Below are 15,050 nucleotides of genomic sequence, written 5' to 3'. Positions count from 1 at the left end.
TGTTTTGCATCTGACTTGCTTGAATCCTTAAATGCTAATTTAATTCTTCTGAATCCCTAACTAGTAAGAAAATTAGAGACACAAATTTGGAAAGTGATGTTCTCTAAGAGTATTCTTCCCCACCCTAGAGAGTTTTATCAATTATTTGCTCCTTTTGGGTTGAGTGACTGTATTTCATCTCCCCAAGCTTCTTACAAGGAGCCTAGTAGCCTTCTGCTGGGAGAACACAGGGCTGGTCACAGCTTAAGCAAATTCTTATTTTATTTTTTTACTGTAAAGCTAGGAAAATACCACATAGGGAACTTTGTTTTAAGCCAGGAATGGCGAACTCCAGTCTGCTAGTGACAAAAACAAGCCAGGTTTTCAGGATATCTACAATGAATATGAACGAAAGAGATCTGCATGCACTGCCTCCATTGTATGCAAATCTATCTCATGCATATTCATTGTGGATAGCCTGAAAACCTGGCCTGTTTGTGGCATACGAAGACTGGAGTTTGCCACTTCTTAAAAAATATATCTTTCAATAATCAAAGAAAAAAATTCTTTGAAACAAAGATAGAATCCTACATTAATCTTGGAAAGAAGGAAAAAAGAAAAAAACTGAAGAAAGTATACATTATATTCTACTTCCAAGCAGTAAATAAATGGTGAAGAGGGCAAACAAATATAAAGGGAGCTTATACTTAAGCAATATGAAAGCAATGGCTTAACAGTTATAAACAGCAGTTTTATTATACATTCCTGATTGTATTACTACTGAGGCATAGGGGAAGAGTTTACCAGTCTAATGGGCCTCTAAAAAGGATTTCAACTGCTTAGGTTGAAAGAAGATAAAACATTCTTTACCTTTCTTGACAACGCATTTACATGGATAGAGAAGTATAAAGGAAAAACCTACGGTTACATTTGCTTGTCTTAAGGCAAGAAAACCCTTTTTCTTAACTTGAGTAGTATGTGCAAGGTCTGGAAATATCTTAACATTTTAATCATAAAAGGCAATAGAAAACTTATGGAAATAATTCTGCATAACATTACTTATGTCACCAGAAGAACTAAAAGAAACCAATAATGTATTCCTATCCAAAACTTCCAAAGTGGAATCAAGAAAATTGGTCCAGTTAGCTTGAAAGTCCATATTAGAAGAAACAGCAGATCTTTTCATAAGAATAAAACGTGTTTACAGCAGGCATTTGCTCTGCTGCAAAACCTAAAACCTCCTGAAAGTATCTCTTTAAAGTGACATATGGAGTTTCCCCTAAAACTTTGGGGAAATTCAGGACACAAAGATTTAAATGTCTCACATTATTCTCCAAAAACTCAATGCGCCCGGAAATAGCATTGCGATCTTTCATCACGGCGGCATTAAACATCTGAACTGAATGAACAGTATTTTCAACTTTAGAAATGTTAGAGTTACAGTCACTTGCTCCTGGAGTTTTGATGATGATCTTTTATGATAATTAGAAAAGATCTCTCTTATTAAGAACTTTGAGGGAACTCCCAAAACCAGCACCCAAGTCCCAAATAGTCTCAAGAGTCACCACCTCTGGGCGCGATGGAAGAGTAAACTCACCACCATCAACATTCTGGTCCTACCGGGGAGTTCCAGATAAGTCAGACCTAACCAGTGGCTCCATAGGGGCTAGGGGAGGATTCCCATCTGCTTCCCCGCTGACAATAGGAGGTTTTGAATCCAACAAAAGTGACGAGGTTTGAAAGAGCAGCCCCTCCCACTGCAGATACAACTGGCATGTCATTGCTGTGTGCCACTGTACTGCGCATTCGATCATCTCTCTGCGCTGGGGGAGGGAGGCGGAGCTCCGGGCTAAGGGAAGCCTCATCTGCCGGCACTCGCGGCGCTCCCTTGACGCGAGGCATATCAGGGTCCTCGGCATCCTGAAAAGCTGCTGATGAGGTCATGTAAGCTGTAATAACTTGCTGCCCTGATAAAGAAGAGGAGTCTGGGGGGAAGCCCCTCACTCTTTCCTTTCTTTAAGATGGCAGTTTTGAAGAAACAAGTATGAGGTATTCTAAGCAGGAGCAGCAAGCAGACACAACCTCTTCCATGCTGCCATCTTGCCCGCCATCACTGTTTTAAAATTTTATATACCGCACTCTACAATGGGGTTAGATCAAAGCGATTTACATAATCACATACATAATACGATGGACAAATGGCACGAGAAGGGGGGGCGAAGATGCTTATACCCCCTCGAGGAACAACCCCACCCGCGCGGAGTAAAACGACGCTGGCCCCGGAAGCAGGGACAAGAGGGAGCGTAGGACCGGGTGGATTTAGGACGGTCCTCCGGGAGCTTATGGACCTTGTTGTCCCCCAAGGAGTCCATAAGTTTCTCAAGGTCCTCACCAAAAAGCAACTTTACCTTTGAAAAGCAACGTGCCGAGCCGGGCTTTGGAGGACTGATCAGCCGACCAATTGCATAGCCAGAGGAGTCTCCGGGCGGACACCGAAGCCATCGCCTGAACACGCACAAGGTCGTAGAACGCGTCGGCACTGTAAGCGATGACAGCTTCCAAGTGCTCAGCCTGTTCCGCCTCTGATGGCGGGAGGTCCTGGGAGGAGAGCAGTTGCTGAACCCAAATGAGGCCTGCCCGCAGCATGAGGCTGCTGCAGCAAGACGCCCGGACTCCGAGAGCCAAGACCTCAAAGATGCGTTTCATGTGCGCCTCCAGCTTACGATCCTGTCCGTCCTTAAGTGCCGTCGATCCCTCTACCGGGATGGTGGTATGCTTGGTGACTGCAGAGACGGAGGAGTCCACCGAGGGATTTTTTTTTTTTTTTAAACAATTCCAAGCATTCCTCCGGGAGGGGATAAACTTGTCCATGGCCCGTCCCACCCGGAGTGCCGCCTCGGGAGCCTCCCACTCCCTTAAAAGTAACAGCTTGAGCATGGGATGGAAGGGAAAGGCGGAAGCAGGAGCCCTCAGACCCGCGAGGACCAGGTTCATATCTTTGGGCAAGGAGGCCATCAGGTTATCCGCAGGGGGCCCCTCCAACCCCAGTTCCTGGAGGACAAATGGGATGAGGGGCTCCAACTCCTCCTTGCGGAATAAACGAAGGACTCTGGGGTCGTCCCCCTCCAGGGGAAGGGTGCCCTCTGGCTCCTGGATGGCATCGGGGTCCGGAAGCACTGGATCCACCTGGGGGTCGGGAGGGGGGGCACCCCTGGGACCACCCGCACCCGAGCCGGCCCCTGGGGCTCCGCAGCCGGTCCAGCAATTAATGGCGCGGTGTGAGGGATTTTGGGGGGGGGGGGGGGGGGTCAAGAGGGGGGCCTTCTTCCTCCTCCTGCAGGCTTGCTAAATAAGATTTATGCAGGAGGAGGATGAACTCCGGAGAAAAACGGGTCCTGGATTTCCCCGGGGGGGACGGGGGACGGACATTTCCAAATAAATTCGTCCCCCCAGCCCCAGGCAGTTCCGAAAACAGAGCCGCTGAAAAATCCAAGATGGCCGCCGTTCCCGGGCTTTGCCGACCCGGGAACGGCCTTGGCCATGCAGAGGGGACTCGATTCCGGGGCTAAATTTGCTTGCCCTGCTGAGGAGGGACCTTCCCCACCCGGCAGGCAAGCAGAGCAGAGGCCCTCTCGCAAAAATCATGAAGAGGGCTGCTCACAAGAAAGGCAGGCTGCCTGCCACGGCATAGACGAGCCGCTCTGAAAAAAAAAAAGTTTGATTGACAGCCTGAAGGCCCGGAGAGAAGCAGAGGGGAAACCTGCTGACTCCTGCCTGTCTGGCTGCCGGTTCAAGGCCTCCTTAGACCAAAAAAATTAAAAAATATTGGTTTACTGCTGCAGGTAAGTTAAAAGTATGAATACTTTTAACTTAATTCAAAATTTAAAATGAAAATTATCTTTTTTTTTTTTTTTTTTTTTTTAAACTGAGCGCAGCAGTCTGGTTCTAAAAACCCTCTTGGCAGCCAGGGGGGAGACTAGACCTGGACTACCAGACTCTGTCCCCACACCTAGAAGCGTACACGGACTCGGCTATGCAGCGCACAAGGGGCAAAGCCCCCCTGAGTCTGGCAAGAGCCAGGAGACAGAGCAGTCTCCTGAAGAAAAATCAAAGGACAAAAGCCTAACTAACTTTATTAGAGAGGGACAATATCCCCAAAGAAGTACTTGCTTGATCCCGAGAAAAGAAGAAAGAAGGCTGACTAGCCTAGATCAGGAGACTGAAGGGATACGTCCTGCACTTGCTGGAGACAGACAAATACTGAAGGGTTACAGGATAGGCTCTGTCCTCATATAGGATATCCTTTCAGTTTTGGTCTGTCTCCACCTGCTGGAAAGGAGGCTCAACCCACAGACTGGACTGATCCGGGTACGTACAGGGAAAATCTCTTTTCCCAAAAATCCTAGTAAGAGCAAAAGCATCTGATCATATAAAACCTATTTTATCTTGACTACACTGGCTACCAATAGACAGCAGGATCAAATTCAAAACACTTTGCTTTGTCTTCAAGTGCATGAAAACACTTGAACAGGCCCCAGAATCTGTCCTGCAGCTCCTTCTCCATTATGCTCCCAAGAGAGAACTCAGATTTTCCCAACTGGCTCTACTTTCCATCCCTGCTCTGTTAGACTGTCCTGCACCAGACTTCAGGCCTTTAGCAATTATGCACCAAAGCTCTGAAATATGCTTCCATTATCCCTACGCTTGGAGTCCAGCTACCTCATCTTTAGGAAGAAAGCTAAAGCATAGCTTTTTAGCCAAACCTTCCCAAAAGAGACTTCCTTCCCAACCTAGTTACCACAGAAGTATTTCTACTTCTACAACAACAAGAGAGCCAGTTTTAAAGTAAAAAATGAAATTTTGAACTTCTGATTTTAAAGTTAGCATTACTAGTCTTGGTATTTTGGACATTCTATAAACAAATTTTGTCTTGTGATCAGAAATTTGCAGCAGGTGTATTCTGAATTGTGTTAGTAGACTAAGATGTTTACTCCTGATAATTTTTTGTATTTTTTTTTAATAAGGTAATTGAATTCTGAACATTTATAAAGATGCAGTAACGGACAGTAACCAAGGTGGAAGCCTTGAAAACTGCTAATACTTATAGGTTTCAAAATTGTGTTAATTCAACCTCTTTTTGTGTATTACCATGTATTCAATATACACACACAGTTCTTATAAAATTAGTTAGCTTACAGAAGCAGTATGAAAGTGGCCAAGTATCACCCTTTCGCAGAGGTTTCCAAAGAGCATTGGGAAAGAAAGCTCAAAGTTTCCCCATTTGTGATAGAATCAGATACATTAGGTTTTCAATATTGACCAGTTATTTTTTCCAGTTCAAAGACTAACAGGCCGATGCAATATGTGCGCTCAGGCTAATGTCCAGGTTAACCCATGATTGGATGCACGTCCATAACCCTTATGCAATAAAGGGATTAGTGCGTCCAAAACGCGCATCCAAACCAGCGGGTAGCTAATAGCACTCACCACACGTAAATACCATGTTGAAGCTATTAGCTAGTACACATATATAAAAAGTAAATGTGCACCCAACGCGCACATTTTTACCCTCAAAAATTAACGCCAGCCCCGGAGCTGACATTAAGTCTTGAGGAGCCCCAAATGTTTCTCAGACTTAATATCATGCATGGATATGCATATTCGATGCATATCCAGCATGGCTCTCTGCTTCAACAGCATGGGAGAAGAATAAACTGATACCTCAAGCATATCCAGCATAGCTCCCTGCTTCAACGGCAGGGGAGAAGATAAACAACCAATAAGGGCTGTATAACATAGTCTGAGTAGAACAAATAAGCATGGGTGTAGCTTGCTTATTGCGGCGGTTACTACCCCTACTACCCCTAACTTATCAGCTAGATATTCACTTGGATGCAGCTCCATCACTGCTTTCTACATTAATGGTGGGGGTGGAAAGGAAATAGAACCAAGAGCTAAGAGAAACAGATAAGTATGAGAGAAAAAAGTGTGTGAAGCTTGCTGGGCAGACTGGATGGGCCATTTGGTCTTCTTCTGCCGTCATTTCTATGTTTCTATCATGGCTGTGGCATGGGTTAGGTAAATAGATGCTCATAAAACTGAGTGTCCATTTTCCTAATCCGTGCACAGCCACTTCTCATGGGCACCAGATACCACAGAGGCACTAAGGATGCAAACTTTTTCCATAGCGCGTCCTTTTTAGCGCAGTGGCTCATTTGCCTATTGCATAGAGCACCCAGGAGAGGCGATTGTGCACGAATTAAAAAAAAAAGTGCGTCTAGTTTGGAAACACGTTTTTAGTCTGTCGGTATTGCATCAGCCTGTAAGTGATAGCAACCGTCCTTTGAATTTTACTTTTGACAACCATGTGGAATTGTACACTTATCTGTGATATCTGAATTGCATGTCAGATAAATTGGCTTAAAACTACAGTTTAGTCTATAGAAATCAAGACTAGTAATCTTCAGGCAAAAACTTACTTGGTGACACACAGGGTGTCTCTGCACTGGCTGACAAGAGTTTCTCTATCATCTTCTCTTTGAGGTCTGACAGTAATTAATTCAAATGTATTGGGACGAGCACAAAATTCTCTGTTGGCTGGTTCAATCTTCCTGCTAGTGCAGTTAGCCAAATTTATCCGACCAATGGGACTCTGGGGAGAAGGAAAAAGAAAAGGAAAAACTGATGAAAAGTATGAGAAAAAATTTTCACTTTGATCTTTTACAACTGTTTCCCCTGTCCTCAGGACAAATCAACTTTACTACATTTAACAAATAGTTTAACACCTCTTCAAAGATCCATTCAGCCTCTTCCCATCGACAATTGTAAACCATTATGATGGCAAAACCGAATGAATGTATATACAACTCGATAAATAAATAAAAATAAATAATGTTGATTGTGCCTCTAATCTCTGTCTTGAAGCATGATGATTATGTAAGTTCCTAGTATACCAACAATGCAGCTTTGTTCTCAGCAGTATTAATTCCTCAGTTTGCCTTTGGACTGAATATAGTTACACATGTTTTTATTATAAGCCATTAAGAACAGTGGATAACACTACCTATAAATATTTTAATAAAATCAAATCACTGGGGATTTTGAGCCCCCTTACTGGCTGAAGTTCTGAAAGGGAAACCTCCTTCATGTGTACCATCTGTGTACCAGCATGGGTTGACTAACACATGTCTTGAGTACATCACCTTTACTCACTTGCACCCTGACAGAGACCCAGATTCAAAATTCTAAATCTAAAAGTCAAACATCAACCGTGGATGATTTTTTTTGGGGGGGGGGGGGGGGGGGGGGGGAAGACGGGACGGGATGAGTGATGTGCAAACGAGACATGTTGAGGTAATAGCAATGATTTCAAGCTTATAAAACTGTGACAAAGCAGCAATGGCAAGAACTAGAGCAATGGTAGAGAGGTATAACCAGCAGAGGCAGTGATAATACCATTGTACAAATCATTGAAGAGACCTCATGTAGAGTGTGGCGTCAATTTCTGGAGGCCAGAAATACAAGAAATTAGGTGGCCAACAAATTGTCCTGTCCAGACTTGAAAATATGGTAGAAGGAGGTCTGAGATGATCCTCTATATCAGTGATTCTCACTCTTTGTTCCATTGTGACAACCCCCTTTCTCTAACTTGAAGCCTATAAGCTTCAAGGTCACAAGCAAATAGAAAAAATGGAAATAAGACAATTAAAGCATAACATATAGAAACACAGAAACATAGAAATGACGACAGAAGACGACCAAACGGTCCATCCAGTCTGCCCAGTAAGCTTTCACACTTATTTTTTTCTTACTTATATGTTACTCTTGTCCCTTTTAAGTAACTTTTTGGTTCTATTTCCCTTCCACCCCCGCCATCGATGTAGATAGCCGTGCTGGAGCTGCATCTAAGTGAAATATCTACCTAATTGGTTTCGGGTAGTAACCACTGTAATAAGCAGACTACTCCCACGCTTGTTTACCCAGCCTGTGCAATTCAGTCCTTGTTGGTGGTTTGAATATAAGTCATCTTTTCTTCATTCCCCCCTGCCGTTGAAGCAGTGAGCTGCGCTGAATATGTATTCCAAGTGAAGTAGCAGGCTTGATTTGGGGTAGTAACTGCCATAACAAGGAGGCTACACCCATGCTTATTTATTTTACCCAGACTGAATTCCGTCCTTGTTGGAAGTTGTCTGAATATAAATCCTCACTATGTCGACCCGTATGACATAGTGAAGGCAAAGGTAGCGCCGGCGCCATTTTGAATATTGGCAATACGGCCCGCGTGCAGGAGGTCGCTCCCGGACCCCCGCTGGACTTTTGGCAAGTCTTGTGGGGGTCAGGAGGCCCCCCCAAGCTGGCCAAAAGTCCCTGGGGGTCCAGCGGGGTCCGGGAGCGATCTCCTGCACGCGTAACGTCGGGAGCCAGGAACCAAAATGGCGCCGGTGCTACCTTTGCCCTGTCACATGATAAGGGCAAAGGGCCACCGGTGCCATTTCTCTTAACGCAGCCATGGCCAGAGAGCGGGAGATCGCGCCGGGACCCCCCCCCCCTTGGACCCCAGGTAATTTAAAACATTTTGGGGGGGTTCGGGAGGGTGGGGGATTTGTTTTAAAGGGTTGGGGTGGTTTTAGGGTTGTTTTGGTGTGCCGGTTTTCCCGCGCCCTATTTAACGATACAATACAAATGCCCCTGACGATAAAATCGGGGGCATTTGTATTGTATCGTGCACTCTAAAGATTTTGGATGATTTTAAAATTATCTGACGATAATTTTAATCGTTCAAAAACGATTCACATCCCTAGTGTCTAATGATCTGAAGTCGGCGAAACAATCACTCCAAGGTCTCTCTCCTGCTCCGTGCACATCAGCCCTTCTCCCCCCACCGAATACAGTTCTTTTGGATTTCCACACCCCATATGCATGACTCTGCACTTCTTGGCATTGAATCTCAGCTGCCATATCTTCGACCACTCTTCCAGTTTCATTCTCTCCACTCCTTCCGGCGTGTCCACTCTGTTGCAGATCTTAGTGTCATCTGCAAAAAGACAAACCTTACCTTCTATCCCGTCCGCAACGTTGCTCACAAAGATATTGAACAGGACTGGTCCCAACACTGATCCTTGCGGCACTCCTCTCAACACCGCTCTCTTCAGAGTAAGTTCCATTTACCATCACACATTGTCTTCTGTCCGTCAACCAGTTTGCAATCCAGGCCACCACCTTGGCAGTCACTCCTAATCTTCTCATTTTATTCAGTCTCCCATGCGGAACCGTATCAAAAGCTTTGCTGAAGTCCAAGTAGATGACATCAAGCACTCTTCCTTGATCCAATTCCTTGGTTACCCAATCAAAAAAGTCAGATTTGTCTGACAGGATCTTCTCCTGGTGAATTCATGCTGCCTCTGATCCAGCAATTCTTCCGACTATAGATAGTTCACTATTCTTTCTTTTAACAGCGACTCCATTACTTTTTCCACCACTGAGGTGAGGCTAACCGATCTGTAGTTACCAGCCTCTTCTCTGTTTCTACTCTTGTGAAGCAGAACCATCACTGCTCTTATCCAATCACTCAGCACCACTCCTGTTTCTAGGGATCTATTGAACAGGTCACACAGCGGACCCGCCAGCACATCTATAAGCTCCCTAAATATCCTGGGATGAACCTCATCAGGCCTCATGGCTTTGTCCACTTTCAGTTTCCACAGCTCTTCCCATACATTCTCTACTGTAAATGGAGTTACATCTACTCCATTCCCCTCCAGTTTCTTGTTAACTAGCGACGGTCCTTCTCCAGGGTCCTCTTTAGTGAACACAGAACTGAAGTATTCGTTTAATATTTCTGCCATTTCTTCGTCTCTCTCCACACATTGATCCTTTTCACCTTTCAATTTCACTAAACCACTTTGAACTTCTCCTTTCACTGATGTATCTGAAAAATGTTTTGCCACCTCTTTACCTTTTTGGCAATCCTTTCTTCCGCTTGACTTTTTACCGTCTTGATTACTTTGTCTCCTTCAGTTGTACCAGATATTATTCTTTGTGCTCCTTCCCTTTGGGATCCTTTATATTTCTTGAACGTTGTTCTTTAGCCTTTATTTTGTCAGCCATCTCCTTTGAGAACCAGATAGGTTTCATTTTATTTTGCTTTTCTTTACTAACATATAGATTAGTTGCCTTGGTAATTGCTCCTTTTAGTTTGGTCCACTGTTCCACATCTCTCTTGTTCTCCCAGCCTACTATTATTCCTCCAGGTACTTCCCCATTTCATCAAAGTCCGTGTTTTTGAACTGCAAAACTTGGGTCCGTGAGCTTCTTTTCTGTATCCTTTTTGTGATATTAAACCATACCGTTTGATGATCACTGGTGCTGAGGTGGGTGCCCACCTGGACATCGGAGACATTATCTCCATTAGTGAGCACTAAATCGAGTATAGCTCCCTCTCTCGTTGGTTCCATTACCATTTGTTTGAACAAAGCTCTTTGCAGAGCATCCACTATTTCTCTACTATTGTTAGATTTTGCAGATGGGATTCTCCAGTCTACATCCAGCAAATTAAAGTCTCCAATGATCACTTCTCCCTTCCTTCCCATTTTTTGGATGTCTTCAACCAGATCTCTGTCAAGCTCTTCCTTTTGGTTTGGAGGCCTATAAACCACTCCAATAAAAATGGATATCCCATCTTTTTTTTAGGTTGGCCCATAGTACTTCTTCATTGCCCCATCTTCCTTGCAGCTCAGATGCTTGGATATTGTTTCTGATATAAAGATCCACTCCTCCCCCTTTCCTATCCTCTCTGTCCTTCCTTAACAAGTTATAGCCCGGTATTGCCGTATCCCAACCGTAAGATTCCGTGAACCAGGTCTCCGTGACAGCAACAATGTCCAAGTCCGCCTCTACCATTAGGTCTTGCAGATCTGGGATTTTATTGCCCAAAATACGAGCATTTGTGCTCATAGCTTTCCAGCTTTCCTCGTTCAGGTTACTGCTGTTCCTGAACTCCTTTTGTGAATTATTTAGTTGAGTTTTGTTATCCACTTCTCCCTTTCCATTTGTGCAAAGGAAAAGATTAGTGCCTTTGATGACAGATTCATCCAACACAATGAGCTTTTTCCTTTGGTTATTGATCTGGAAATTCTGTATGCATTGTTTTCTTCTTTCTTTTCAGGTATCACTTCAATCTTTTTCTCAAGAAATTTTCTTTTCAGATATCTTTTTCTCAAGAACATCTTACTCCAGGCCAATTAGCAGATTAAGAATTAAGCACTGCACAAGTAATTTGCAAAAAAGCTGAGAGCTGAAACACCTGGCAAGTGCCCAGAATTAGTATAAACTAGACATAAGTTTTATAGATTTGATGGTTATGCTTTTAGCACTTGGGGCACATACATTCATTTAACAGTAGTGATTACCTGTTACCTGAAATATGACATTACATATGCTGACTTGATTTTGGGGTGTTTTACAGAATGTGTTAGGTTTAGAGAAATTGCAGAGCTAGTGGTCTCATACATGTGAGAACGTGTGGACAACATGGAGATTAGAAGCAGAGACTTGGGCCGAGACTTCATGCAGTCATGGAACCTACCATTTTTAGAGAACACAGGTAACAGTTTTTCCTTATCAATTTTGGCAAAACTTCAGGATATAGGACAAAGGAAATGGCTCTGACCATGCTCCAGCCAAGAATATAAAATACAGATGCAAGGTGGGATGGGCGGGATAGCTGACCAGAGGCTGAACAAAGAAAAAAAGATTCTGAGTCTCCGGTATTGTATATCTGTTCAAGTGTTCTCATAAATTGTATTATATATTATACAGAAAAACACAGCTGATCATGATTTCTCATAAGCAGTAGTCAGAGTTTTCTTAGTTTGTTTTGTGTGATCCAGACTGCAAGGCAAATACCTCATTCTGAAAACCCATTACAAGTACCCACTTAAAATGTTTTACATAACATGAAAAAAATATCCACCCAGGAAAAGGATGCCAAATCCATCTGTGGGTCTATGGGGCTGACCAAGTACTCTCCATGCCCCCGCCCCCCCAGGAAACAGAGGGAACAGTCGCTGATCAGCACATTGCCTCCTGCCCTCCCCTTCACCAATCTGATTTGGCTGAGGGGACGTTCACACACCAGCAAAATCCTCATAGGACAATCCTCCCTGAGCTACCAAGCAAAGCTGGACTGGGCAAAGAGGACGATAGCTGGATTGCCCTTATTTGGCAAGCTACAGCTTGGGAGACCTCTTTCTAAGCCTCAACACCATTATCCTTCTCAAAGGTTCCTGTTCAGCAGTTTCCTGCACACTGCGAAAACACCGCCAATGTTGCACTAGGCTGCACGCAGCCGAGCCTGTGCTCCACTCAAGTCCATGGTCTTGTTCATGTATTTGTGCATGTGGATCCAGGCTATGCCTTACTGAACACGCTTCAGCACACTGGGAAAAAAATCCAGCCATGGCTTTACCGCATGTTACAGCGATCTATCCTTTCTTCACGTGGCTGACATACTGAACAGTAGCACGGGAGCCAAGAAGAGCATCTGCCGCCCAAACTAACTGCATCGGTTTTCCACATTGCTCTACCCCCCCCCCCCCCCCCCCGGATACTGATCAGAGGTGCAGGGAGAAATTAGTGTTGGTGGGGGAGGAAATGGCACGCTAGGGAAGAAAAGGCCCCTTGTATTTTTTATTTTTACTTCAGCTCAACTGTATTGAGAAATTATTGGCATCAACAAGGATGTAGTGCCTCTACTTGCTGGTGCTGGAGAAATTTGTGTTTCAGAGTAATTGTGGCAAGGTGTCTATGTGCCATGTCTGCAATGGAAGGGCCTACTGTGGCTCCTGCATACGCTGGCACTGAAGAATGCAATTTACCTCGCTCTTTGCTGGAGGGGGAAATGGCACTTGGGCCGAGACTTCATGCAGTCATGGAACCTAGCATGAGGGGACTTCCACTTTTAAGATTTAGGCAATGGTCCCTCAGCTGGTGATGATTTCTTCTTTATTGCTCAGTAGGCAGCTTGTGGAGATTCCAATAAAGTCTGAGCACATAACTTTTGTATTTTCATACCCTAGGGCAGTGCTTTACAACCTGGTCCTTGGGACACACCTAGCCAGTCAGGTTTTAAGGATAACTACAATGAATATGCATGAGATTCATTTCCATACAATGGAAGCAGTATATGCAAATATTATTCATTGTGGTTATCCTGACTGGTTAAGTGTGAAACTAGGACTGGGTTGAGAAGAGGCCACTGTGATGCCCGGGGGGGGAGGAAGAAGAGATGTGCACTGCCGCCACCTTCCCCAACATGTCCCTGGACCAGCAGGTGGTAGCTGCCGATGCTGAGAGATTGTCCCTGCTGGCTCAGCTCTGCTTCTCACCACCTTTGTCTTGCCTTGTTTGAGCTGCAGCCCCCAGTGGGTAGAGAGACCTAGAATCACTCTAAATCTGCAGCAGCCAAAAGCAGGGAGCGCACAGATGGCTACACGAGTCCAGCCAGCAGTAGCAGTTTCCTGCAACCCCAGGTGGAGAGAAAACTGCAAGCCTCCAGCACTCCAGGCAGCTACGTAATCTGGCCCTGGGTATGTCATGTTGAGGCACTGAAAACAGTGGCCATATTTGTCAAAGACATCCTTTGAAACTCAATTTGCCATCTATTATGAAGAGTTGATGGTAGAAAAATATTTCACAAACGTTTTATGAGACTTGCTAAAACACTGCAGAAAAATAATAAGAAAAACTTGAAGACAAAAACTTAGGAAAAACTACTTTAGGAGAGAGAGAAGAAAGTTTGCTTACCGTAAACTGTGTTTTTCGTAGATAGCAGGATGAATTAGCCTTGCTTTCTGGGTGATGACCTTTGGCGGCAAAGGATGGAGTTTTCTTAGTATGCAGAGCTTTGCTCTGCGTACATGCAGGGTGGTTTCCCATGCGATTACCTCTTCTCAGTTGATACTAAAGCTACTACAGTATAAGCAAACTGAATAAGGAACCTGTCCAGGGAGGAGGGTAGGGCTGCACGGTTAATTCATCCTGCTGTCTACGGAAAACACCATTTATGGTAAGCAAAACCCAATGATCTGACGTGATAGACTCCCAGTGGTGGCATAATTGCGCACTCATGCTCCCCACCTTTAGTGTTAGCTGTGGCCCAAGCACCTTTAAAAATTCTGCTGTGGTTTCAGTGCAGGGCCCTGTTTCTGAGGCTACTGGCCCCTCTGGTGACTCCCTCTGTTGACTGGTTTTGTGGTGCTTGCTGCCTGGATGGTTGGTAAGATTGCATCCTAAAGGATGGATACTGCCAGTAAGGGCACCTCTGGTAACAGGGTTTTTTTATATTTGTTATAATACCTCTTTGTAGATCCTGGTTACTCTGCAGGAGAAGCAAGGGACAGAACTGCCACATTCTGCTCCTTGATTAGGAGATTGGAGACAAACAGGTTGTCTCCTCTGCATGCTAAGTCTGCTAGCTTGCCATGTATGTCTTTCCCTGATGGCACTTACATGGAACTAGGCTACTCAAAAACTGCAATCAAAGCTGCAGACGTGAATACAGATGTTGAAAGGCTTCATATATGGTTCTTAAATGTCGGAGATCTTCCTCCAGGATTGTCAAGGGTTGTGAGAAGGGGAATCACCTGCACTACCCTGAAAGGATGGTTTTAGTGTCTGTACGCATTCATACAAATACTGCATGATATAAAACCGATGTTTCTGAATCCTGGCATCGTTCTCAGGAAATGTTTCTAGCCAAACTTATCGAGGATTTTGTCATCTCTTTTCTGGGTATGTTTGAGAAGAGACTAGACTTTCACATCATTGATTCTACCACTACAGATGTATGGGGGAGCTGCACCACTTCATAGTGAGCTGACTTACACATCTGAAACTTTAGGTCAGTCTTTCGAGAAAGTGTTTGTCTTGTGTATGGTGACTCCCAAGTCTTGTCAAGGACTGCATCTAGCACTGAGTGGGATGACAATGCCGTCGGCTCTGATGGGACATCAACTTTTTTTTTTTTTTTTTTTAAGAACTCCCACTGTCTCAGACCTTGGATCCAGAATTTT

At 44.5% G+C, this 15,050-nt stretch overlaps 1 protein-coding gene across 7 annotated transcripts in view; it reads right to left on the bottom strand.

The window, feature by feature from the left end:
- The window catches only part of ANLN (anillin actin binding protein), a 212,424-nt gene that overhangs the window by 1,718 nt on the left and 195,656 nt on the right, over positions 1-15,050 (bottom strand). For all 7 annotated transcript variants that reach the window (XM_029589491.1, XM_029589492.1, XM_029589494.1 and 4 more), the window contains one exon: positions 6,459-6,631. In XM_029589491.1, the coding sequence (XP_029445351.1) occupies positions 6,459-6,631 (173 nt within the window). The remainder of the gene's footprint in view (positions 1-6,458; positions 6,632-15,050) is intronic.

The sequence above is a fragment of the Rhinatrema bivittatum genome, chromosome 2 (genome assembly GCF_901001135.1).
Source record: "Rhinatrema bivittatum chromosome 2, aRhiBiv1.1, whole genome shotgun sequence".
NCBI lineage: Eukaryota > Metazoa > Chordata > Amphibia > Gymnophiona > Rhinatrematidae > Rhinatrema > Rhinatrema bivittatum.
The sequence above is the reverse complement of the archived record's forward strand: the minus strand, read 5'-3'. Positions and strand labels throughout refer to the sequence as shown.